Source organism: Hydractinia symbiolongicarpus, chromosome 9, assembly GCF_029227915.1.
Source record: "Hydractinia symbiolongicarpus strain clone_291-10 chromosome 9, HSymV2.1, whole genome shotgun sequence".
Lineage (NCBI taxonomy): Eukaryota > Metazoa > Cnidaria > Hydrozoa > Anthoathecata > Hydractiniidae > Hydractinia > Hydractinia symbiolongicarpus.
Window position 1 is genome coordinate 4,482,905 of NC_079883.1, and position 25,629 is coordinate 4,508,533.

The window sequence follows — 25,629 nt, forward strand, 5'->3', positions numbered from 1 at the left end:
TTGTTGCAGCCCGTATGAAAATCTCTTCGGCGTACACAGTAGGCCTTGATTTAGTTTATAAGAAACGTTCCTATTATTCAGGGCTAATCATTTCAACAGTTCTACTTGCTACAAAAACTGGCTTATTGTTACTTTTTCGTAAATAATTAAAAACAGCTGTACGAAGTTGGAGGCGATCCTTTAAAATGTCTTTCATGGGGGATACATTGTCTAATTTCAGCTCTTTGAAGTATTTGTATCACTGCTCTATAGAAACAATCGCCATCACCTGGTGTCACTTCCCGATCTGTGAAATTGGACAGATCAATACTTCTAGCATTTGCAACTATTTGGTTGGCGGATTATGACTTGTTGTGGCAGATGATTAAGGACATACAATCTGGAAGTCAATATCATTATTGGTAAAAGGCCCAGGATTACTTTCGACATCACTAGATAACAACAGCAGTAATTTTAATGATATAAGATTTATATTACAGCTTAGCAAACACAAGAATATCATTAAAATAAAAGTTCTCAAAAAGCAAAACAAAAAGCAAAAATCTTTGCTAGTAGTGTCGAAAACCATTTTACGATCTAAATATTTGTGGTGGTTACGAAAAAAAAAATCTTTGCTAGTAGTGTCGAAAACCAATTTACGATCTAAATATTTGTGGTGGTTACGATTTACTAATGTGTTGTTATAGCAGTGACTAGCAGTAGCAGTATACAAAGCAACAATGGTGGCTCGATAAGCTAGAACCGATATCATGATTTGTAGACAAAAAAATGAGAAAAACCAGCTCGTTTGAAAACAAAAACTGGGGACATGGATGAAGCTTTTTGGTTCAAAACATTTTTTAAAAAAAATGCCTTCAAACCACATTAAAACAAAAATCAGCGATTTTGATTTTTTTAATTTTAATCGAAATTCTCGAGAATAATTTTTTTCTAAAAACATCAAAAAAACCCACAATTGTTTAACTAATTTTTATGGAAATAATACACTAACAGTCATTCTTCTCATAAAATTCATTATATATACAACAAAATTTTTACTTGATTATAAAACTAAAGCATACTTTAATTTGAGATAGAGTATGCAAATCTAAAAATTTATATAATGAGTAAATAATTTATTTTCCGTTATAGTAGATTCTCCATAATTCTATTCTCCATAAATTCAAAAAGATTATCCCTGTAATATAATCGTTTCCACACCAAGATTTAAAAAAATCAAAATTATAATGTGTAGACTCGCCTTTACATCATCGAGAAAAATTAGTTAAAATGTTTTGATTTTTTAAAGACAGAGTTGAGTACTTGTCTTCTATAACTTAAATGTAAGACCTTGTTGGCGATGGAGAAAAACGAGTTTACAAAATTCTCAAACAAATTAGAATTTGCAGAAGTTAGTACTACTAAGTTAGGTTCTGAAAAATCTCAAACTTTTTGATGTGGAAATATGCCTTTTCCATTTTATTTTCCTGGACTAAAAATTTTCCATAACCTCCATATAATTCGAAGTTTACCCCACCTCAATAGAATTTAAATCATAGTCCACTGTATGGAAACAGCAACAACATGGATGCATTCAGTACGATGCATCCATGTAAACGGTTTGTTCTACAATGTCACTTGCGCTTAAGATTTAGAAGAGTTATCAATTTTTTTAACTCGACTCCAACTTTTTGCATTGCAATGAAGTTTAAATCGCCATCATGTTCTGATATTGCGTTTCGTATATACTTGGAATCAGCACTAAAATAAAAGAAAGTGTGATCAGAAAGCATGTCAAATAAATTAAGGCATCATTCGAAAATATTTTCACTTGGGAATCTCTAATGATTGAGAAAAATGGACTTGAAACATCTTAAAAACGAAGTACCTTTGTAATAAAAATTAAAACGAAAATTATACGTTAATTAAGCAAATTATGTGTAAATTATACGTTAATTACGCAAATTATGTGTAAATTATACGTTAATTAAGCAAATTTTGCCTAAATTATGCGTTAGTAAATTTAAAGCATCAAGCTGTGTATGATATTGTATTTCATTTTCGTAATTTCGACATTTTAACTTGATGATCGCATAAAAATTTCAGTATCATAACACTGTACGCAAAACATAACCCACGCTTTACTGACAACTAAAGGGCACATAAAAAGGAAAGTAACATACTTGAACCAGATGAAATCATTGTGACTGTATTCTTTCCAACTAATTCTTCTTCATATTCAATCAATTGTTTCCAAAATCCCATATTTGGTCGCACAAATATACGTTTGTTATGCACCAGCTTATACGCATCCGCTAAACTCATATTTTCGTATCTCATAAGATATGCAAGAACCAATGATGGCGCCCTAAACACGAAATCACGGGTCGTAATAACTACTTTTAAAACCTTTTAAAAATAGCAATCACTCACACAACCTCGTCCTCAGGATCTCTATTGTTACTGGGATGACACCAAACGGTGGACTGAAAAGAAGGTTTTTAAGTACCTGCATATACTAACCTGCTTATGCCTGCCACACAATGTATAAACACTTTCCCGCCTTTTTCTTTTTCGTTATCTGAATAAGAAAAAGTTATAAAAATTATAAAGTCAGAGCGTAAGTACTTCACATCGTAGATTTATACCGCCTTTATACTTAGTTTAAGGGAATTAAATTTTGGAGGGGATTAGCTTTTGCAAATTTCGTGAGTTTCTGTCAAAATTATTGATAAATTTTCTAATTACCAAATTCGTTAAGATTAATTCCTGTAAAATTTAAGCTTCCTTTTTTGAAAAAAGATTTACTGTGATTACACGTGCAGTTAACAAAACAACGTATCAAGTGTGGATACCAGTAGTCTTCATTTTATGTCTCGTAAAGTTCTTGAAAAATGGTAAAAATTGATAAACAACATGTCATCAAATTTGCGAAAATTATATTTTAGTTAAAAAAAATGTAAGTAAAAATTAATTCCCTTAAGGTGTGTGTTACTTACGTATGTGTAATGCTACCGTCTCAAAATGTTTCTTCAACATATAGTCAGGACTATCATCACTGTCAATACATATTTGATTGACAGAACATTTGGCAGTCAACTCAAAGTTGTGAGCGGCTAAAAGAAAAAAAACGTTAACAATATGTTAAAATATGGAAAATATTTCGTGTAGATTAGCCAATCACAGTGCGAGAAAAACTCTAACCCCATAATAATATGTAGAATATACAGCTGTTAAGATATTCAAACCTTTTCAGTAAAAGTACCGATCTGAATGGTGAATTTTTTAAGCAAGGCTACAAAACTGATTGGAAGAGCCAATATTTACGCGGTAAAATTAAGTTTTATTTTTCGTGTGACGATCACGCAATGTGCCACTCTATATGGGGTGGCTCTTACATCAAAAAGTGTGTGCTAAACGTTAGGGAGGGGGGATATAGTCTCTGACGTTCAAATAGTCTATACTGTGAAATAATTTTATGGAGAATAGAAAGTGATCTAAACTGCTTTGTCTTCCAAGCGTTTTGCAAGAGTGTATATTCGAGTGCTTGTGGATTGCTTCATGGATTCATGATGCTTAAATATTACCTTTTCTGTTTTAACGAAAGGGATAATTCAGGAGACAGACTTTCCATAACTTTTTTTATCTCATCATTTCTTTTTTTCCAAAGGAAATACGAAAATCTATCAAGATGACTCACCATTAATAACAAGAGTTATTTTGTTGTTTTCTAAAAATCTTGGTGTGCGAACACCTGCGCTACCAAGCACAAGATATGGAGTAATTTCTGATGATACGTTCATGATGAATCTTAAAAAATAAAATAACAATACTGGTTTATATCACGTCTGATATTAAGGCTAACAGCATGACGTCATGACTGTCATGTCTCTTCATTAAAATTCAAATACCCACATAACAAGATTATGGTAGACAATAGATCAAAAATGCATCTGGTGGATGTTTAGTAAAACAGATCAGGATAACTTGCAAACAGGATTACTTAATTAAACAATATTATACTGTCTTGTTTAAAACTCTTTGATGTTAATAATAACTAATATATTTAATAGAGAGCTATTATATATGAAATCTTTAATATTATCAAGTTTGTCATTAATATAATAGTTTATGTATAAATACCATTGTATATTAGTAATTCTCACATTTTTCTCCTTTTACTTTATTTTGTGTGATTTTTTTTATGAACCCTAAAGATGAAAAAAATATTATAATACTGTCATAATTTTACATCCTTTAAGTAAGAAGGTGAAAGTGATTCCAATGACCCAATAACTTGAGATCTGCAATTTGGTTTGCAATAAAATTTTCTGTGTAAGCTTGTATAGACTCTATATGCTTACCCACAAAGTTTGTATGCAAACCAACGTGCAGATGCTAAGTTATGTAGTTGTCAGCAAAAAATTAAGAGGACTAGGAGGAGCAAACAAGTGTCATTTTGGCAAAAAAATTTATGTTAATCAATTCACCTTTATAATATCTATGCATTGATAAAGTTTGAATGCACATACCTTGACAGGTCTAAATTAAGTGATGACAGAGAATGTCAAAATTTGCATTACTTAAATATGACATCTCAATTTATGCAGCATAATTAAAACTGAAACTCTATAAATGCGATTATCTTGAGAACGAAAAGAGGTTTTTAAAAAATTTAAAAAGACTTGTTCACCGTTTTTTAAGGTCCATAATAATAAGTCTAACATCATTTTATATCCCAGGTTCCCTTTTATTAAATTTAAAAGTATAAACTATTTAAAATAATCAGACCTAATGGAATCTTCTTCGTTATCGTCACTCTCGATAACTTCTCTACAACTACCCACCTATATTTTTCAGTTTAACTAAAAAAAGAGAAATTCAATTCAACCTGTGTACAAAAGTACACATGGAAATTCAAGGGTTATGTTTTCTTTGGTTTTAATTCTAAAACTACAATGTAATGTCTTCACACTTGTTTTGAGGAACACAATGATGGCTTTACAAAGCTTCAAATACTATTTTGTAGCAAAACCATGAAAAAATATAATTGAAAATACAAAAATCTGTCAAAAATCAAATATGTTTTGAAATCAAGTGTGTCTGGAATCATAGTTGAAAAAGCAATGGTTTGGAAGATCAAGAATAGGCTATTCAATTATGTTATTACAATGCATATTTGAATTTAAAAATATCTAAGGATACCAAAACAATATCATTTCCTCCTACATTAGAAGCCATTTTGAAATGATTGTGCACTGTCAAGGTCGTAGGATTGAGCAAAAAAGAATCGGCTGAAACGTCCTAATTGTATGATGTCTCAAATCCGTGATGTAATTATTCCAATGTGAGATCCACTGAAAATATTTCAAAAACACATTTTGTAATTAAAATGGTTGCAATGCTTGCCAACTTGTATCACAAACGCCGCAAAAACCACAGGGCTATCGGACGACTTCCGAGATTGTAAAGAAACCTTAAAATTTCGCCCGTATAAACCCGACAAAACAACATTTTTTACCATGCATAATTTATTCTTTTAATGTTGAGCAGTAGTAGTGGAAGAGTTCTGAAGAAACTGTTTTTTATATCCTTTCTTCCAGATATAGCTGTAATAAAACCCCACAAATAATAAAATGAGAGTACAGGAAAAATTAGCACCTTCCATCTTCTAGACAAAATTTAAATTAGAACAATGAGCTCGCGCATGTTGCATTTTGGGCACAATTCGGACCATTTCGGAACAGACCCAGGCTTTTTTGGGCGGTTTCAGAAAAAAACCTTGAAAATAGACCAAAAAAGGCAAAAGCGAATTAACAAGGGGAGCACATGTAGTGATGAATATTTTTTGTTTTATATAAACATAATAAATATTATCCAGTATTTGTTTAAAAATATAGGTTTTTTCGTATTTATGATGTACATGATTACCAAATAAAAATAGATTAAAATGCCATACCCTCACTGCAAAATAAAATTTCTGTTCAGTGAGGTACCCTAGCGATGTTTAGGCTATTCTGTAATATACACAAGTTTCGTTGCCAGTGAAATTGGTAATATTAAAAGGACACCAACCAAACATTATTCTCTTGTCTCACATCTTACAAGTAGCAGTATGATAGCAAATGTTTCCATGTAAAAAAAAACTATCACATATTTTTGTTTTTCAAATGTTTACATGAAAAGAAGATTGGTCACAAAGAAGAGTGGGTAACGAACCTTTAATGTAATACTCATTTCAAAATGAAATCTGTTTTTTCAGGGTGTCGCATCAGGTTAACAATGTTTTTTATATTTTGGCAATTTGAGCCTAATGAGGCCACCGTCGAAAATATGTTTGGTTAGCGTTATTTCTAATTACAAAAGTGAGTTGGTCGGTTGGTCAGATAAAAGTTTTTCCTGAAAAATTAGAAAAATTCTATATTTTGCAGTCATATTTTGTTATTCGTTTTAAATGTACGCCAGCTGTATCTCTAGCCTCCGTTTCAAGTTCGATTTTTGTTAGACAACATCGTTCTTATGGTTTTTCGCTTGTATTGCCGTATAAATGTGAAGCAGGAAAATATATCAATAAGTAGCGCAGCGCAGTCCCCTATCGAAATAACATTCAAACGTAACAACCGTAATTCGGAGGACAGCTGAAAAGGTAAATGGTGGATTTGTTGCGTGTCGAAGATTTCTCGTGGATTGTTTGGTTTATTTTTTACAAATTTACTGACTCCCCAACTCGACTTTCGCCTTTCGAAGTGAGTCGGTTGGGTGATGCTAACCAATACACCTTTACGATAATTCGGGAAGACTAACACTCCATTGCAGCTTATTTTGCGATCAGAGGAGGTAATCATCACACTTTTATAAGAGTTTATTAAGCAGAAAACAAGTTTTTTCGTGATAACTTTTCTTTCCGGCTTTTGTTATTAATGAAAAGTACACATAAGTAGTATCTTATTATTATTAATGTTTCCTGAAAATTTGAAAGAAATTGATACAACGGAAGTTAAAAAACTAGCTAGAGAAAACACGCTTTCGTCAATATTGTAAAACGATGGAGAGCCGTAGGAACGCATGTACAATTGAATTATTGTAAAGGTGTATCATATTTTTGAGGTTGGCTTGATTCTTAAACTATTGTTTCTTAAAAAAGCAAAACATTTAGCTAGCTACCAGAAGAAGTAGCTACTACAATACTTTTAATCATAAAATAGACTCTTAGCTAACTAAAGCTATAATATCTATCTAGCTAAAATCAAAACATTACATTCAGGAAATTGGTCTAGCTAGTAGAAAAACAAAAAAAACAAGCCAAATTTAATATAGCTAGCTAGCTATGTAGCTAGCTACAAGATTATATTACAAGATTAAAAATTAAACTATATTTCTGGCAGGCAAAATAAAGCAAGTCAATTGGCTAATAATTTTTTTTAGAAAATCTAGTTGGTTAAAAAAACTATTTGCCTGCTAAAAAAAATGTAAACAAAGCTTATAGCAAGTCATCTAGCTATATATACCTCAAATATTAGTTCAGCCTAGCTACGGATTCGTTTTCGATTTTAAAAGTGTAACTCTGACGCATTGTGCATAATTTACACTTTTTGGGGGGCGCGATTTTTGTTTCCGTTTATTTTGACGATTATCGCGCTCAATGAAACTTCCATTCTTTTCAAGATGGCTACTCTTTCAGGAGTTGAACTGGACCCTTTATTTCTTAAGGCTCTTACTTTACTGCGCTCTAATCGTCCAGAATCAACAAAAGAATTAGGGGAATTAGTTCAAGAATATCGAGAAAAAAATTATGGCTCAACATTATTAAAAAAGGTAGATGCATGTTCTGTTACTCTGCCAGCTCAACTACCATATTTCCAACGTGTGGTGTAAGTACTTAAGTCGTCTCATCACACAGAAGTTAGGAAACTATCTTTTATAGCGAAGTTATTACAATAATGTTGAAGCAACCCTTTTTCTGTTGTGTACATTGACTTCCTCTTAGGCCCAGAACAGGGCCTGCAGCACTTAAAAATAAATATTTTATCCCTGATGATCACTGTTTTGACTGCCTGAGATTTTAAAATTTCGGGTTAAGTAAATTATTAGGTCAGTTTCAACAGCAAAACTAAAATCCTGATGCCTCATTTGACAATGCCTGAAGCTTCAAGTACGTCTTTTATGTTATAATTACATCATTAAAAACAGTTTAAAACCACTTGGTTAAAGTTACAGGGCAAAGAAATTTTGTTACTTAACCTTTTTTCTTATTTTCTATATTTTCTCACTTGCGCTTTTAAAATTATCTAAGCTTGGTGGACACAATTTATATATTCCACAGGTGCTTTTTTCTTGCATAATAGACCTGGTGCAGTATGTTTTTTAACGAATTCTAGTTTTTTATAAAAATAATCTGTCGATACATCAGTAAGTTGGAAATAGATATATAGTTCATTAATTATATTGAAATATATCCAAAACAATTTTACATTTTTTAAAAAATATTGTAGTGAATAGCAACATTCTTGTGGTAAATAAGCAAATGCGAGCTAGCGGAAAATTTAGTATTTATTCTCCTTCTGTTTTTTAATTAAAATCTCTAATTTCAACATTTTGAAATTGGGATAGGCCACCCAAGTCTTAACTAAATATAAAGAAGAAGTATAAATTTACTTAGCTGCAAAACATGATGCAAATTGCTAAATTGTAGGGAAAAATGGCTGCTCCCAACAAAGAAATAGAAAACAATGAAAGCAGGAAAAGAAAAAGAGGTAAAAAAATAGCCATGCTAGAAGTTTAAAATACAATATTAAAATCCTTAAGAAATAAAGTAGTTAATTTTGTGTTAGTGTTTGTGGTAAAATTTCGATGTTGTATTGAGTATTCCAACATTCTCAGAAAATTCCCCTTTTGAGCCGACATTCTCAAGTTGAATAATCAAGTCTAAAGTAAACAGAGTTGCTGTAATTCTCCCAAAAAAATATACCTAACAAAACATCAAATGCCATTTGCCTACATATATACTAGTCAGGAAAAATTGTGGTGTTACTTCACTCAAACTCTGTTACTTATACACTCATCAAAATGTATTTGATAACATTTTCATGCTTTTTGCAAAAATGAATACCTGCAAAATATAATATTCTTGATACGCAAAATTATATAAGCACAAAAATTAGCGGCGTTAATGTAGTTAATTTTACCGAATAAGACCCTGTTACAAAAAATAAATATTTTGCAACTCTTAACCTTTTAAACTCATGTCATAAAAACTGTTTAGTTGAAGATATGAAAAAAATAATAAATTAATTATTTTTCATAATCTTACATAAATATGATATTTTATGTTGTTAAAGTTCATTGGAAAAATCATATAATTGGCATCTATATTGTCTGGTTCTAATACGTTTATTTCACATTTTCAATCACAAAGAATTCATACATGCATTTAAATTGAATTTAAAGGCAGGAATACCAAGTCTAAAAATATTATAATTAAAAACATCACAATAAAGTTATATACTCACAAAATTTTACTTTGAATGAATGTTTTAATACACAGCAAGTTATTGCATTACACTTCCAATCTTGAATAGTCATGTTGACATAATATGTTATTGAAGATTTCTCACACATATAAGTATTATTTTCATGTGCGTTGATTCTGTAATATGTATATAAGTCAATAGAGTTAGGATTTCGGAGCAGAATGCTGATCGTCATTCCCAAATGAATTATTTGAATAACTGTTACAACGGAGAAAATAATGTGTTTTATTTTTCAGGATGGAAATGGAAGAAAAAGCCCGCATCCTGATGCGAGAGTCAACAAACCTCCAAAGGTATTAAAAAACGTTAAAGTAAACGAGTCACCAAACTCACTAACACTGCTCGAAAAACTTGAAGAAATAACCAATAGTAATGATGACAGTTCGAATCAAAGCACAAAATCCACAACATGTAAGTGTGTACTTCAACTTCATTTGTATGTGTTTTTTATGCATTTGTCTGGTCTTTTCTATTAGGGAAAAACTATTTGCAGAAAAAATTTCTAGAACTTATTTCTGCAGATTTTGCTCGAACTCTCGAAAATAACTTTTAACAAAAAATTAAAAAATTATTTATCCAAATAAATTTCTTTTACAAAATTTTCATTTCTTGTATATATCCTTAACAATTTCAACGACAGAATAATCATCTCATTTTTCTTCGATTTCCTATAAGGCCTAAGCTGTTAAATTCTATACCATGTTTGTTTAAAAAAGCTTTATATTTATGAAACCTTACAGTAGGCAATTTCATTTCGCAAATAATTTGTTTTTCAACTTTTTACACATCCACATCTATCTTAGTGGAGGAGTCCATTGAGGAAATCACGGTTGGAAGTTCACTTGAATCAAAAGGAAAAAATATGCGACATATTACAGTTGATGAAACTGTTAGCATGTCATCACTTGACACTAAAGGCATATCAGCTGTTATTGACTTAAATGACAGTATTTCAATTGATGACATTATTGAAATGGACTTTGATGGACCAATGTGCAAGTTGTGTCACTTGTGAGTTTTCCAACTATATTTTGTTGGCCATTGTTTTCCACTCTGGCAAGAAAAAGCCAAAATGTGAAAGAATATAGGAACGTATAGGGGTGTCCTCATTTTTTCTATTCTTTTTTTAAAGTCTGTCGATTTAGAGTTGTGCATTCAAGAAACTATTGATAAGCATTTGAAGATAACTTAATCTAGGGTGTTGTGTCAATTTGTTCCCATTTTGGAGAAGGCACTTACACAAAAAACTGTTATTTTTGTGTAATAATATTTTCTAAATCATAAGGCTGGGATACATATAGATTGTCTTCCATTTTGACTGTTTGTGTACATTATGCAAAAAAATAATAAAAAATGCTTAGTATCGGTAAGGAAAATATTAAGAATTTTTGTGACGGACAAAATGTCTTGTTTAGTATATATATAATTTTTATTAAATAATTCAGTTTTCATTCTATTACTTTGACATGTTTAGAAATAAGCGAGGAAATGAAGAAGAGAATGCATTGGTCGAGTGTTCCGACTGTCATTCGCACTACCACCAAAAGTGTCACCGTCCCGAAGTTTCAACGAAAGATTTAAACGATCCAAGGTTAATTTGGTATTGCTCCAAATGTACAAAGAGAATGAGAAAGGAGATGGTACGCTACGTTTTAGCTTCCGTGTAATTGCGAGGTTTTTATGTTGCTGTCCAAACCTTTTATTTTTCAGGGTCTTTTGCTTGTAATTTTTTGCTTTGAGAAATTTAAAAAGAAACTATTTTATTTTAATTTAGGCGGCTCAACAATCTACCAACACTTCAAAGTCATCTGGGGTCGAAGTTACGCCAGCTCCGAAGCTTTTAAATCCGTTTCAACAAACGAAACCGTTTCGACGAAACCATCCTGTCGCTGCGTCGAACAGTGTAAGCAATCTTTATAATAATAGCCGTATTGTGTCTTTCTCTGTCTACCTGATGCAGCAAGTAGCGAAACACACACCATAATACGGTATAAAAGGACGGGCGAACCCTTGGATTTTCCACGGGCCACCGACTAGTATAAAATAATTGTTTTACTCTTTATGCTTAATGCATACCGTAAATCCTCGAATAAACGCCGCTGCGCCTATTGAAAAACTAGATATTTGTAGTGCTGCGCTTAATGAAGGGGTGGCGCTTATTCGTGGGCGGTGCTTATTCGTGGGCGGTGCTTTTTCAAAAGAACAATTTTTAAGACAAATCCAATTTTTTTTATTCCTTCGAATAATATAAAAGCATTAAAAATACCAATAACTTTATCTCCTTTTTCGTCAGGATCGGGTTGCTGACATAGTTTGTAAGCTTCTTCGACATCCTTTACAGAAAATGTATCACGTGATGTTTGATAAGAAAAGATGGTCATATATTGATCTGCTATAACAAAAGTGTATATAATTAAAAAATTTTTAAAAAAAGCCTTAGATAAGCGCTGCTTTAAATTTAAGGCGCGGCGCTTAATCGAGGATTTACGGCATGCTAACTTTTACGTCACCATCAGTTGTTGTCAATCGATATACTTTGCAATATTTCACTCTGTACTTTAGTCAATCGCTACGAATGAAACATTAGTTCCTTCCACTGAAAATGTGGCACGGGATGGCTCTCTCTCACCAATGAGCAACAAGAGACCCCGTGACGTCACAGCAAATTCTATGAAGCGGTTGGAGTTGTTTAAAAAGAAGTTGAAACAAGCACGAAAATAGAACCAGGTATAATTTTATTTCGTCTGTTTTACGGAACATGTATACATGAAAAGGTTGCTTATCGACACAAAATTTCCAGACGACAAAATACTTCTCAATGATTTTCGCCGAAGGTTTTGTTGATGAAATCATCCTGTAACGAAATTACGAGCATAAGCGACAAACGGCCGCATCCCAAACACTAAAGTGGCACAAAATTATTTTCGTTAAAAGCATGAGAAAAAAAGGCTGCACAAAATGGCTGTTGTTTCACCGATTTTAGAAGTTCATTTGATTCTGGTGAGAATTTCGTGATTCTGTTTCGTTTTTCCATGACGCACAACACCACTAGAGATACAAACAAAAAATTTTAAGTGACCACTTCAATTGAAGAAGTTTCATTAAAAATTCTCAGGTCACATATGAAGATATAGCAGAGTAGAAAAGAATTTCTATTTTTATAATTTTTATTACGTTTTCTCGTCTACATTAGCAACCGATAACATTTATATTCTATTTTGCTCCCAGTTGAAGCACGACTTTTTTGAAGTTGCCTTAGCAACGATTTCTTATTCTTTTTGTGTAATCAAACGATTTCATTGGTAGAGTATAAATTTTTAACGATTGGTGTTCTCTGGTCGTTAATATTTTATGGATAATTTTGTTGAAGTGTTATTTCTCTTCGATGAAGTGTTTTTTGTTTAGCGTTGATATTCTTGCTTAAAAATTAATCGCTTTAAAACTTTTTTTATGAGTGTTCGAAAGATGTTAGAAAATGTTATTGTCATCGCGCTCGTTATTGTACTGTAATCGTTCTGTGTGTTTGTGTGAACATTGAAACGGTAAAGTTTCTTTCTTTAATTTAATTAATACATTGTATGTACAATAATTTTTTTATTTTTTTATAACAGAGTGATGGCAATAAGTAGCGACAGTCCATGTTTTAGCACCCACTTGCTTCGAAACAGGAATAACTCTAGAGAAGTCGGGCGCGATATTTTACCCAAGATTCTTAACGGACAATCTTTCACTGTCGAAAATGTTTCAGGCGAGCTGGATAATTCAAAAAAGCGTGAAAGCGCTGTTAATACTACAAGAGGAGTTGAGACGTTTTCTGATCTTGTAAATGCTGCGCAGGTGAAAAGTTACTTAAATGATAAAACTGATGTTGCAAATGACATGGGACATCGTAGTGAAAATATAAAAAAAGTAGAAAAGCGACGGAAATTATTTGTGAGTAGTCGTAAAAACAACCCGAGTCAACTTGTCACTCTTCAAACAGACAAATTATGTGATAAAACCATTGAGAAGTTAAAGATTGCTGGAATCGGTGTCAGCATTTCGAGAAACACAACACCAAGCCTGTCGCGATTATCTAAAGACTCGCCTCGCAGGCACAATCGATGTCGGCGAGATAAAAACAGTGTTTTTACGAACGGTTATATGAATTCTTTGTATTCAGAAAGAAGCCAGAGCAAAGTGGATAATACAGAACATACAGTGTCAATCAATGAATACTTGAAAGTGGAAAATGCTAGATATACTGCTGAAGAGAAATTTGTTAAAAGTGTTTTATTTCAAAAATGGTTAAAAAGAGTTCAGAGATACATTGGGAAATTTCAACCTGTTCATATAGAAATCGAAACGACTGAAGCAGAGTCAAATGAAGAGGAGTCATGAATTTCCTTTGTGTCTTCTATTTCATCTTGTCTGTTCCACTTTTTTCAGAAAAGTTCGTCTCTTCGTCATAGTTTAAATAATTTTTTTTTTGTTTTTTTGTTTGTTTTTCTACGTTTTAGAGGAAGATATTTATTCGACCAAAAAAAAAATTATTATGTTTTTGCGGGACTTATTATTGGGAGATTGCAAGCTCTTATAAATAGAATAGAAATATTTGCAATCAGTTTTTTGCGTTTTAACAGTTTGCGTTTTGTTTTTGTTTTCCAAGAAAAACGATAACAGAAAATTTTTTTTTCAAGGACGTAAAGTATATTCATAACTTTCCCATGGCTATTGAGGTCAGTAAAAATGATTTCCAAGGTTAGAAAATTTATGACATTGCAAAAACCTAGTACATATAAGTACATATCAGAAAATATAAAACTTGTGCTATAAATGTGAACGAACAATCATGAAACCCCTGACGTAAAAATCATGTTTTACCCATGACTTTTTATCAAAACAAGGTAGATGACCTTTTTGGAGACCAAACCAAACTCCATAAGTTTTTATGATTTTTAGAAATTTCTATGACCTGTGATCACCCTGGACAGCATCGTCTTCGTCAATTTTCAGTATGTTTGCGGTTACGTCGTTTATTTTAAAAAATTATATGCGGATTGTCAACTTTTTCCTACTTTTGCGAAATTAATATTCGGGATTTGTCCTGCAATGTGCAATTTTCGTGGAACTTATTTTTGCGAGTCCAAAGTCGCGAAAATGAGTCAGTTCTGCAGAAAATATTTCTCGCAAACATTCCCGGAGGTAAACAAACGTTTTATAGAAAAAGTAAAGTGATTGGTACCCTATTTTTTATGTTCTGATGTAATATAACTCAAAAGGCATGCAAACACTCTTAAACACATTCTTTTTAGCAATTTAGACTTCTCAATATCTGTATGAACTTGCTGACACATCTGAGGTATGCATGTTTTTTTTTAAAAAAAAAAAATTAAACACCTTTATTGCCAGTCTCAAAAAAGTTGCGCCAGCGATTGATCTTCATTCATTCAGGTCGCATGCGAGTAAATTCACTATTCTGATTGGTTCAGACGTAATTATTTCCACCATACTAACAGCTAAATCACATCACCTCTCCTTTTTTTTTAGCGTGCACAATCATTCGAAACAACAAGTTGCTAGGCAACATTCTTTTGTCTCACTCACCCGCTATATAAACAACCTAGCCCCAAAGGCTCTGTTTCTTCTGATAATTTTGGAAGCTAGTTGTTTCATTTTGTACAAACGTACACCACCTTCTTATGAAAAGAAATTTTCGCAAAAACTCTGAATTTTCTTAATTCGCGAAAACAAACTCTCTCAAAAAAATCTTCTTTTTTTGATTGGCGACAATTAAATTTTCGCGAAAAATACGAGTATCCGCTAGAGGATGGTTTCCATGATACCCATTTTGCTGCATGTTCTGGAATTTGGAACCAACCTTCACGGAAGGTCTATTGGGGAAGCTTAGCAAATATTGTGAAAGTTGGCAAAGTTTTTGTTTTTGAAAGAAAATGAAATGAGTTAAAATGGTCTAATTCATTTTTAAATTTATGCCATGATAATAAAAGGATACGCTTTTTGGTCTAAGTGGTTGAATTTTTTTCATGGAAATGCTATAAGTTGGATAATAGAAGTTGAATTTCGTCTTCATAGTTATGTACAACTTTTTTCCTAAACTTTAAAATATTTAAATGATTTTTAACAGGCATGTGACTCCCCTGATGTCACAGACGCCCAGCCTCGACCCGAGGGCATTTAGAATCTTTTCAGACATGGACAAAAATTAAACAACAGGCGCTGGTAACGAGGTTGATAGACATCGTTACAATCAGGCTTGCCTACAACTTACAAAGAATAAATATGACAAAATGTTGTTGGTACTTTAGCACAAAGCACTCGCTTAATTGAAGGAATTTTCAGTGTCTGTTTTTCGCAATGTTGAGTCTCACGTAACAGAATGTTCACTCTGTAGTCCGTGATTGATCAAGTTCGCCTTCGTATAAGTTAGATATTGAAATAAATTTGTTTAGGCTATCCATTAAACTTTAATGAATCTACAACACAGGCCTATATTCCGGCATGGTCCACTACACTTATCTTGTGTATCAAAACAGCAAAATAGCCTCTGGAACGAGGCGTTTCCGCCCTTAGCACATTAAAATAATTTCTTTAGCAGTCATACAATTTCTTTAGCGGATATACAATTTATTTAGCAGAGACGTCAAACGATAGACTTCCTACTAAGCTTCTCTAACTCTGTGCAAAAATCTCTTGGAATCCGTTAAAATTGGTGAGCCCTTTTTTCCCCATTGCGACGCCATCTTTTATGGTAATTCCCACACAAAAATGGGAAATTGATGCGTTTTGAAAGCGACTTATTTGGAATGCGTAACAACGAAAGTAGTCCTTTTGCAAACCGCTCCTGTAATTAAGTTTACCTTCTTTGTTTTTTTCGACCTCGATCCCAAGGCTCTTTGTCTCTTTTTTATAACGGCACGGCGAGACTATTTCGTCTCGTCGTCCCGGTATAAAAAAGAGACAAAGAGACCTGGGATCGATATTGCGGTTTTTTATAAATTATTCCCGCCTTTTGGCATAGTTTAAGAAAATAATCCCGCGTACGGGATAACTATATGTTTCATCGAGCTTGATATTCTTTCATACTTTATTTAGCTGAATACCAGTGTAACCAGGTAGAATATCAAGCGAAAAGTTCCATATTTTTTACGAATATATTTGTGGTTAACTTATTTGTGTTTTCATGCTTCCACAAACTTTCTAAAAACTTGTTGAATTTCTTTTAAAATAATATTTCATGCCTTCTTGATATTCCCGGCCTCAGAAAAAACACCTGTAAAAGTTTTTAAAACTAATCACGATCAAGGTTGATCCAAGAGACTTTAAAATAAAGGCTCTCTTCAGTAGTTATAGGGAAGGGCACTTTTAATATTTAATTCAAAAAACTTTTAAAAATAAAGCTTTATATTAATATGAGAGAATAGTGGGAAAATAATCTTTACATATATTTTCGCACAAAATAACCACGCACGACAAGTGAAATATTTATTCATTTTTATGCGTCTTCATTTTCAATTTGGACTGCAGAAATCTCTATAGTCCTTGGTGCTACCAAAGTGGACGTATTATCATTTAACATGCTTCTGTCATGCAAGTTTTTTATATGTCGGCGCAAGTGACTTGGATTATTAAAAGCTTTCGGACATTGCGTACATTTAAAAGGTCTTTGTCCAGTGTGAATAAAAATATGTCTCTGAAGATTACCTGATATGGAAAACGATTTATCACATTGATCGCACTTGTACGGCTTTTCACCCGAATGAATTCGTAAATGTTTTCGTAACGACGATTTCTCGGCAAAACCTCGTCCACAGATACTACAGACATATGGTTGCTCACCGGTATGAATACGCTCATGTTTTGTCAACGATCCAGGATCGCGAAACGCTTTCTGACAATGTGCACATAAATAAGGTCGTTTTTGTGTGTGTTTCGTAATATGTTTGTTATAATCCCCCTTACTTGTAAATATCTTGGGACAAAACTGACAGCGATGAACATTCTCTTCGCCTCTGTGCGATGCAATATGCTCGAAATACTTATCCTGATCAGTGAATGATAGCTGGCAGTAGTTGCAAGTTTGGGTTTTGTCACTCACATGCGTCCTCATGTGCGCTTGTAACGTCGCCAGAACACTAAACGTTACGCCACATACATCACACTTGTACAACACCTTCGTCTCTGGCACCACTCTTGACGGAAGAGGTTCGATATTTGGGTTATTCGGGTCATACTGCGACATGGGTACCATAGTAACAGATGAATATTTTCGCTTACGGCCAGATTCCAACTCTCCATCTGACGCGCTTTCAGAACTAAGTACAGGATTATAATCTTCGTCTCGCACTGGACTTTTCTGTTTTACAAACTGAATTTCTGACGTTGCGCTATTCACAACCTTATTTTGGATTCGAAGAAAGTTTAATAAATTTTCAGTGGTCGCGTTCTCCAGCACAACAGGGATACTTTTTCGAATGTTTAAATCGTCCGCTTCACTGACACTACCTGCTGCAATGACTAACCTTCCAGGTGTCATTGTTTTGGACGCCGAATAAGTGACATCTGCAGATGATGGCAAATCACGCAGCGCAGTGGAGACTGTGGGCAAGATGGATACCGGGATTGTCTTGCTTTCTCCAATTGTGCGAGAAACAACTGCAATGCTAGGTAAACGATTCTCGGTAACATTTTGTGATATTGCGTAACCAGGTGTAGTCTGTATGGTGGCCTGCATGTCCGTTTTATACATTGCCTTTTCTTGATTTTTATGTTTTTTGCTCATTGCCTCGATTAGACCAGATATTTGCCTATGGCGGACAATGAGTTGTTTTAAACTTTCGCCTTGATTGGTAGTAGCTTTAGAAGCTACAGATGTTTCTCCTTGGTTTATTTTGGCAAGTCTAACGGCATTTGCTAGCTCGTTTGTTGTAAAATTCGTATTGATAGACGTTGCTACCTCAGTAACAGGAATCTCCTGTCGTTCATCTAATTCCAGCTGTTGATTTCGCTCCTGCTCTTGTTGTTGATTCAAAGCTAATTGTTGCAAATACAAAGTTGAAAGCTGCAGAAGTGAGGAATCTAGACCTTTATTCAAACTAGGAATCGGCATTTTGTTAATCAGGATATCCGCCACATCTAAATCCGATTTTCCCGAACCTTGATCTCCTTTGGCTTGGTTGGCTAACAGTAAAGACAAGCCCGCCGTGGTGAGAGTTCCATCCGAGGTGAACAATCCGGTCGTCGACGGTAGCTCTGTTGGGTTGGGTAGGATAAACGGTAACTCAATACTAGGCATTTGCAACAATTTTGACGCTTCTAAATTTGCTCGATATTCTTGCGTAGAGTTAAAATCAACTTTTGGAAGAGCCGTGTTGGTGAAGAGATTTGTTAACAGATCTGGTTGAAAATTAAGTCGAGTTGTCAATTCGGCTTGACTACTTGAAATGTCGTTTGGAAACGACGTTGTCGAATTTAACGGCGTCGCAACAGACACAAATGTAGCTTGCGTCATATTCTCCGCATCACTTGTCAGTTTATCTGTCGCTTTCGATATGACAGACATAGGAACTGTTTGACAACGGTCAATATTACCATTATTAGAAGAATGAGGTGGTTCTGTAGAGGCAATCTGATTTCCATTATTTATCATCAAGGAAAGCATGTTCAATAAAATATTGTTTAATATACCGTCGTTGCCCGTCATTGCCGCATGTTCTGTCAAAATATGTGCATTCAAAATAGTGTATATATCCTGACATTTCTTACACGACTTGCTCGTTGTTGGTGGCATCGTTGGCAAGGTAGTGACTTGTGGTGATTTCAGTTTTATTTCAGTGTACATATTTTCAACAGTTGACCTAAAAAACAAAAAATTATTGACATATACCATGTATTTATTTTGACCTTCACAAGAAGGGTAATACACAATTAATTTGATTCCCTTCAAAATACCACTTTCATCTTCAAACTCACAAAAATTTAAATATTAAATCATCTGAGCTTTTAAGTACTATGTTTAATAAATCAACCATAAACAAATCTTTGCATGACCTAACAATTAATAGGCGTGCAGAATGAATAAATTGACTTTTTAAATGACAGAGACCATCTGATAAGCAAGAAACAAACCTAGTAAAAAAATCCAAATCATCTGACTTGTTTATTTTATTCAAATTGCTGACTTGCTTACTCCTTCCATTAAATGCAAGAAGAAATCAGATTAAATTTAGTACATACAGTACATAGGAAGAACTCTCAAAAAGTAATTCAAATATGAATGAACGTACATCATATAAAACTAAGCTCTTCTTATTTGTCATAAAGGTCAAGTTTTACATATAAAGAAATGTTGTAAATAGAGGTTACCGCTATATGCAATCAACAGATATAACCAATTCGTTGGACATCTTAATAAGTTTCAGACTATTACAAACTAATTGAATAAACAAAAAAACACCAGTAGACCTGCAGTAGTAATCTTTAAAAACAAACGTAAAATGAAAATACAATGAAAACATACAGATAAAAATATGCTTGTGAATTATACTGCACATGGAATAAACAGCTGAATTAACTGATGTGCGGTATGTTGGTCACTGCAAAAAATACGACTTTCTCCAAAACGTACTATTAACAGCGACTGAAATCCCAATGCCAAAAGATTGATCAAAACCAACCACTGGATATCGCAAATATGCCTCAAAAAAACCCAGAACAGAGTCAGCAGTTGTTGTTAGTCAAAGTGTTGACAAGTACAGTTTCAAGTTTACGTAAAAGTTCTGAACAAGGGTGGGCAAGTTTTTATGAGAAAATATATCAGGAGAAAGAAATGGTATGTTCACCTAATAAACATTTATAATCATTGATTAAAGAAATTAGTGAAGTTATTGCTTTGCAGTTATAAAATTGCGGTCAAATAACTTGGAAACGGATAGAAATACCCAACCAAAATAAGACTAATCTTGAAGCTGATGCCTCTTCAATCCTTTGTAAAAAGCTTTCTTGATCAGCGTTTCACGCTCTGCACAATAGCGGTGTATCAAGAGGTACTTGTTGGCGTCATTAAAATTCAAGTGGCGGTTCTTTTCTATTGTTCTGCTGCCTAAATGGATAGGTCCACAGACTGATCAGAAGGCATTTTTAGAAGAAAAAAATATTTAAAAGCTGTGGTTATTAAAAGTACAGTCAATCTGCCTCTTCAGTGATTTCTATAAGACCCCTCTATCATTGACACTATAGCTTGCCACCATGCATTTTGAATACAAATACTACTGTGTACAGTAGCCACTTTCTCATGGAGCAGATTGACAATTTTTAAAAACAAAATTAAAATTTCCTTGTATAAAGGTTTAAACACCATATTTAATTTTTAACAACAAATGCTTTTGATTCTATACTAAATTGAATTTCCAATGTTAATACACATTATCATAAGTTGGTAACTTGTTATGGTTTTTAGTGTATTACGTCGATGTAATGAAAAGGGGAAATACACTGCTAGATGCAGCCAATGATGCAAGATTTACAATACAACTGGTATATTAAAACTCTATACAAAGTCCAAGGTAGCCACTATTCTCTCCTCTTCTGAGCTATACCATTAGAAACATGTTTGAATGTGAATATAATGTTACTGAGTTCAAGCCCTTAGTATATTTATACAAAAAACAGAAAAACATATAATGGCGAAAATCAACAATGAAGTCTCATTTTTTCTTCTAAGGAAATCCAACATAATGCCCCTAGTTTACTTGATCCATATAAAAATTAGGTGAATTTAAACAGTTTTTCTAGTTTTCCCAATCTACCTTGGGTGGCACAAGCCCATGCCGAGGAGCAGTAGTTGAAATATGGCATGACAAGTGCATTAATTAAAAGGTTTTTTGTGTGAGGTGTTAAACAGGATATTTATTTATATTTAATTAGTATTTTTCTATTTATGTCATTAATGTGCTTTTCCCATTGCATTTTTTGATCAAATGTTACCCCAAGATATTTAACTTTTTCGCTCCTCTTCAAAGGAATACCCATATAGTTGATAGTTTTGTTCTCAACTTTTTTTAACTGGCTGTGGTTGCCGAAAAAGATTGTTTCAGTTTTGTCCGTATTAATAGTCATTTTGTTATTATTCAGCCAGAGGTCGACTTGCGAAAGTTCTAACTCGACCTGGGAGACAAGGGTATCCAAGTTTTTATGAGACGAAATAATTATTGTATCATCTGCATATAGATGGTGGTAGTTTGAATTGATGACAGATTTTAAGTCATCAATATACAAAAGAAAGAGCAGGGGCCCCAACACAGATCCCTGCGGCACCCCAAAAGCGTCTTCATGAAGCAGATCTGATCCTGTGTGGTTTACAAGAGTCAGCTGCATTCACCAAATGACTCCTCATTAGCAAAGGGCAAATTACGAGAAAGACAGGGACTGCAAACGAAAAACAGTTTATCTTCAGGAGTCTTCATAAATTGTTGATATTTTTTATCAGAAAATACGCTCACATTTTTTATGAGCCCATAATCCACACTTGTCACAAGAAAGTGCTTTGTGTGTTTTTGCCACAGGTTTTAAGCATGAAGAACAGGGATACTTAACAGGACCTGGGTTGAGGCAGATGTCCCCTGACAAGAGGATTAAAAAATAGAAATACTTGTGCCTGCTTGGCTTAAGTTTTGATAAAGCCATTAATTTTAATTGGAGAGTGAGCTGGCTTTCAGAAACTCTATTGCAGGCATCAAGTGAAGAGATAGAAAAGAAACTCCTATCTAGTCGACTCATTTCGTTGTTGTTGGGTGAGCTACTTTTGAACGAAGGTTTTGTATTGCTCAAAAATACAACGAACACAAAAATCAGTTTTAGCGTAAATGTGGGGTTTCCTACCTGAGTAAAGTTATTTTTAAGTCGTAGAGAGATCATTCTACGGTTATGTGCTCTTCCAAAACTATGTTTGACGGATCTGAGGCAAGCCCATTTCCTTACGATGTTACACAGAAGGAGCAGCAGGAACCCACAACACAGCAAAGCTACCATATTAGATGATAGATGGATAAAAAACCGACTGGGATAAAAACAATTTATTAACAAAAAAAATAATTTAAAAAACTTACAAAACAACAAATTAAAGAAATGAAAAGATATAAATGAAGTAAAGAAGGCAGTACAATATATAATAAATCAAAAAGGACTTAGCTGTCAAAGCAGGAGCTCTTCAAGCTTTAGTCTTCTTTTTTCTTTCTTCGACTTAGCGCGCCAAGACCGGAGCGTTTTAGATATGTCCGACCTCAACGAGAGCTAAGCACGGAATGGTGGTCAAAAGGCATGCCCACTAGGGTGCTCCTTATCCCAGGCCCTCTAACTAACCAATACTGTTTTAGATCCAGGCCCCTAAGGTTGCCTTGCCTACCTATAAAGTCAACTAGTTTCCATCATCACAATTTGCTAATAGTTTGGTTTGCCAACCCACCCATAATTCCACCCACTCGATAATCAGACCATCATCCGACACATGACGAGTGCATACGATACCAATTGATGTAGCCCCCTCTACAACGAACTACAACACGCAAAGATACTCTCTTAAACAAGTGCTCTTGCCTCAAGGTTTTCTTGGTGATCCAAATTTGGCTACTTGCGATTGCCAAGTTTTTTGTCCAAAGGTAGAAGCACTGTTGACCCGTGCCGGTGGGGATGTTAGATTTCTTTCGTCAGCCAAATGGGATGAAGATGCGTTTGTTTCCCTAACAAAGGAGTTGCGTTACCATGAGATACGCCATAGCAGGCAGTAGGCATTTCAATGAGATTTACTGAGGTGTGGGTGATTCCACGAGATTCGCTGAGATGTAGGCAATTTCTAAGCGAGTTGTTGAGTTGTAGGCAATTTCCAAGCGAGTTGCTGAGATGTTGGCATTTCCAGAAGATTTGCTGAGATGTAGACATTTCCACGAGATTTGGTGAGAAGTAGGCATTTCCACGAGATTTGGTGAGAAGTAGGCGTTTCCAAGAGATTCCCTGAGAGGGTTACGTTTCCACGAGATACGTTGTTCATCTTATATTTGTTAATTATCTGTTAATTAATCCAAGCAGCTTGTTGCTTCTTACCTGCTGAAAATCTGGAAAAAAGAATGCTTTCTAGCGCTACTTCTATTATTCTTATTGCTAAAAGTTATAGCACAAGCAGACAATTCAAAAAATTGAACTTAGTTGTAATATTTACTCTTCTTTTTTCTCTCTGAAGTTCATTTCATAGGGTTAGCAGCAATATGTTTAAAAGCCCTTTTTTGTCATCCAAGAGATTACGTCAAACTGGGTTTAATCCAAACAAAAAATTACCACATAATAGCAGCTTTTGAGAAGGAAGCATGTTGTAAACACAAGTAAATCTGCCTTTATATTTGAAATTGTTAACTTTAGAAAAATAAGAAAGACCACTCATCCGTGGTGGAGTAGACAGGATGGTTCAAAAGTATTCTATGTCAGCTAGCAATATAGGAGCTGTTATCTCAAGAAGTGTCACAGTAGTATCTAGTGGAAAAGCTTTGAATGTTCCCTATAGATACAGACCTAATTGGAAATGTTGATGTTTAATCTTCTCATTAGCCTCAAACCAATCGAGAAGAATAGCATTTGTTCGTCATAGGACCACAAACATTTAACCTACATATTGTAACAAGGTATATCGCCACAAGATTCCTGATCAACTTTACAGCAGTGAAAAAAAGGATCACAAATTTTCATGTAAGGTTTTAACCTTTTCGGACTAGCAAGCTATCTAGTCTTTTAAGGTTAAAATTTGTCATAACTTCTTTACTGTGCACTGGTTATATAGCTTAGTCAAGGCTACTGTAGCCAAAAGGTTATTTATAGCTAGCTAGGATAGCTAGCTAGCTACAAAACTGTGGTTTTCACCGAATATAAAGAAAACTAAAAAACGATTTTTTTACAACCATTTTCATCTCAAAATTATGAGCTAACAACTTGTTTGAAGAATTCTATTTTATTTTTCAAACAAGGTAACCATTTTATTAAAAGTATTATTTTATCCTTCCACAACATAAATATAAAAACGAAAGTGCTTTACCTGAATACAGGGTGCAGTTCTTCGAAGTTGGTCCTCTCCCTTTAGGAGAAGTCACCAACCTAAAATGAAAATCCTTCTTCGGGGAATGATTCTGTTTACAGCCATGAAATCGCTCTAACTCAAAATGAGATTGGCTGTTTTTCGATACCTTGAAATTTTATTGGTTACTTTTTGCCTTTGCATGCGAAATCCCCGAGGCACTTTTAAATAAAAGGAAACCCGGGGCGAGAGCAAAGTGGGCGCAACGTTTTCTCTTTTCCCGTTCGCTCCGGGGGTAACAAAATTTGTCCCTCAAGCCTGCGCGGTATGAAATTCCGTAATCCTTAAAAATATTTCCACTGTCAGTCCATTTGGTTCCATCTACTGAGCTCTAACCGGCTTGTGTGGCCAGGCAAGCAAGTTAAAGCAATGCTATACGTATCTCCTCTAGCGGTAATGTAACGTAGTTACAGTCGGAGAGGAGGAAGAGCCAACCGTTAGGATGGAATTCCCAAAGAACGTTAAAACTTCCTGTTATTCACTAAAGTTTCTGTTAGGTCAACTTGGGCATGATTTCAGTGTTATTGGTATCACTGAGACTAAATTCCCGACTAAAATCCCACCTATTAACTGCGAGCTATCTGGTTATTCCTTCACGCACACACCTTACTGAAGGTGAAAAGGGTGTTGCTCTTTTGTACATCCCTAATCACTTGCAATTTATTAAACGTCCCGACCCGGAGCTTGAATCTAAATTCATTGAATTATACAGGCCAAAGATAAAAACATGATTGTTGGATGCATCTACAGACATCCCTCGATGTCGGTTGATGATAGTTCAACAATCGCTTTTTATTGCCTCTTCTTGAGAAAGCGTCTTCAGATAACAAGTCTATCTTCCTCCTTGGAGACTTTAATGTTGACCTTCTAAAGTCTGAAGGAGTCAAAGAAGTGTCCGATTACATCGATATTACTTCGCAATTTAACTTACTGCCGCATATAATTCTTCCCACAAGAGTTACTGAAGTTTCTAGAACGATTATTGATAATATTTACTTTAGTTCA

General features: G+C 34.1%; 3 protein-coding genes across 9 annotated transcripts in view; 1 reads left to right on the plus strand and 2 right to left on the minus strand.

Annotated features, from left to right (window-relative positions):
- Nucleotides 1–463: 463 nt before the first annotated feature.
- LOC130656701 (dual specificity protein phosphatase 18-like) overlaps nucleotides 464–25,629 on the minus strand; it is a 98,820-nt gene continuing 73,654 nt past the window's right edge. Inside the window, exons 1-7 of one of the 6 annotated variants that reach the window (XM_057459603.1) lie at nucleotides 4,771–4,898; nucleotides 4,146–4,190; nucleotides 3,680–3,789; nucleotides 2,979–3,095; nucleotides 2,503–2,560; nucleotides 2,163–2,347; nucleotides 464–1,740 (exon numbers count right to left, since the gene is read on the minus strand). In XM_057459603.1, coding sequence (XP_057315586.1) covers nucleotides 1,688–1,740; nucleotides 2,163–2,347; nucleotides 2,503–2,560; nucleotides 2,979–3,095; nucleotides 3,680–3,782 — 516 coding nt within the window. In that variant the 5' untranslated portion in view covers nucleotides 3,783–3,789; nucleotides 4,146–4,190; nucleotides 4,771–4,898 and the 3' untranslated portion in view covers nucleotides 464–1,687. Of the gene's footprint in view, nucleotides 1,741–2,162; nucleotides 2,348–2,502; nucleotides 2,561–2,978; nucleotides 3,096–3,679; nucleotides 3,790–4,122; nucleotides 4,191–4,770; nucleotides 4,899–7,487; nucleotides 7,582–25,629 lie in introns of those variants that run through there. The other 5 variants (XM_057459601.1, XM_057459604.1, XM_057459602.1 and 2 more) reach the window with 5 other exon arrangements.
- LOC130656698 (integrator complex subunit 12-like) lies at nucleotides 7,616–14,050 on the plus strand. The gene is made up of 7 exons (XM_057459599.1): nucleotides 7,616–7,794; nucleotides 9,746–9,920; nucleotides 10,313–10,520; nucleotides 10,984–11,149; nucleotides 11,284–11,412; nucleotides 12,072–12,236; nucleotides 13,121–14,050. The coding sequence occupies exons 1-6, from the start codon at nucleotides 7,645–7,647 to the stop codon at nucleotides 12,228–12,230; spliced, it is 987 nt and encodes a 328-aa protein (XP_057315582.1). The 5' UTR covers nucleotides 7,616–7,644; the 3' UTR covers nucleotides 12,231–12,236; nucleotides 13,121–14,050.
- Nucleotides 16,896–24,693, minus strand: LOC130656689 (uncharacterized). 2 transcript variants are annotated; one of them, XM_057459589.1, is made up of 3 exons: nucleotides 24,586–24,693; nucleotides 20,029–23,617; nucleotides 16,896–19,366 (listed from the first exon to the last, which is right to left on the minus strand). In XM_057459589.1, the coding sequence occupies exon 3, from the start codon at nucleotides 19,348–19,350 to the stop codon at nucleotides 17,005–17,007; it is 2,346 nt and encodes a 781-aa protein (XP_057315572.1). In that variant the 5' UTR covers nucleotides 19,351–19,366; nucleotides 20,029–23,617; nucleotides 24,586–24,693; the 3' UTR covers nucleotides 16,896–17,004. The 2 variants fall into 2 exon arrangements, with proteins under 2 accessions (XP_057315572.1, XP_057315571.1); XM_057459588.1 differs by lacking the exon at nucleotides 20,029–23,617 and having other exon boundaries at nucleotides 24,586–24,691.

What these genes read in the sequence shown, in the direction of transcription:
- LOC130656698 (XM_057459599.1), top strand. Translation starts at nt 7,645, where the DNA reads ATGGCTACTCTTTCAGGAGTTGAACTGGACCCTTTATTTCTTAAGGCT. An exon ending in ATGTGCAAGTTGTGTCACTT is followed by an intron (nt 10,521 to 10,983) that starts GTGAGTTTTCCA and finishes TGACATGTTTAG; the next exon opens with AAATAAGCGAGGAAATGAAG. An exon ending in CTGTCGCTGCGTCGAACAGT is followed by an intron (nt 11,413 to 12,071) that starts GTAAGCAATCTT and finishes TCTGTACTTTAG; the next exon opens with TCAATCGCTACGAATGAAAC.
- LOC130656689 (XM_057459589.1), bottom strand. Translation starts at nt 19,350, where the DNA reads ATGTACACTGAAATAAAACTGAAATCACCACAAGTCACTACCTTGCCA.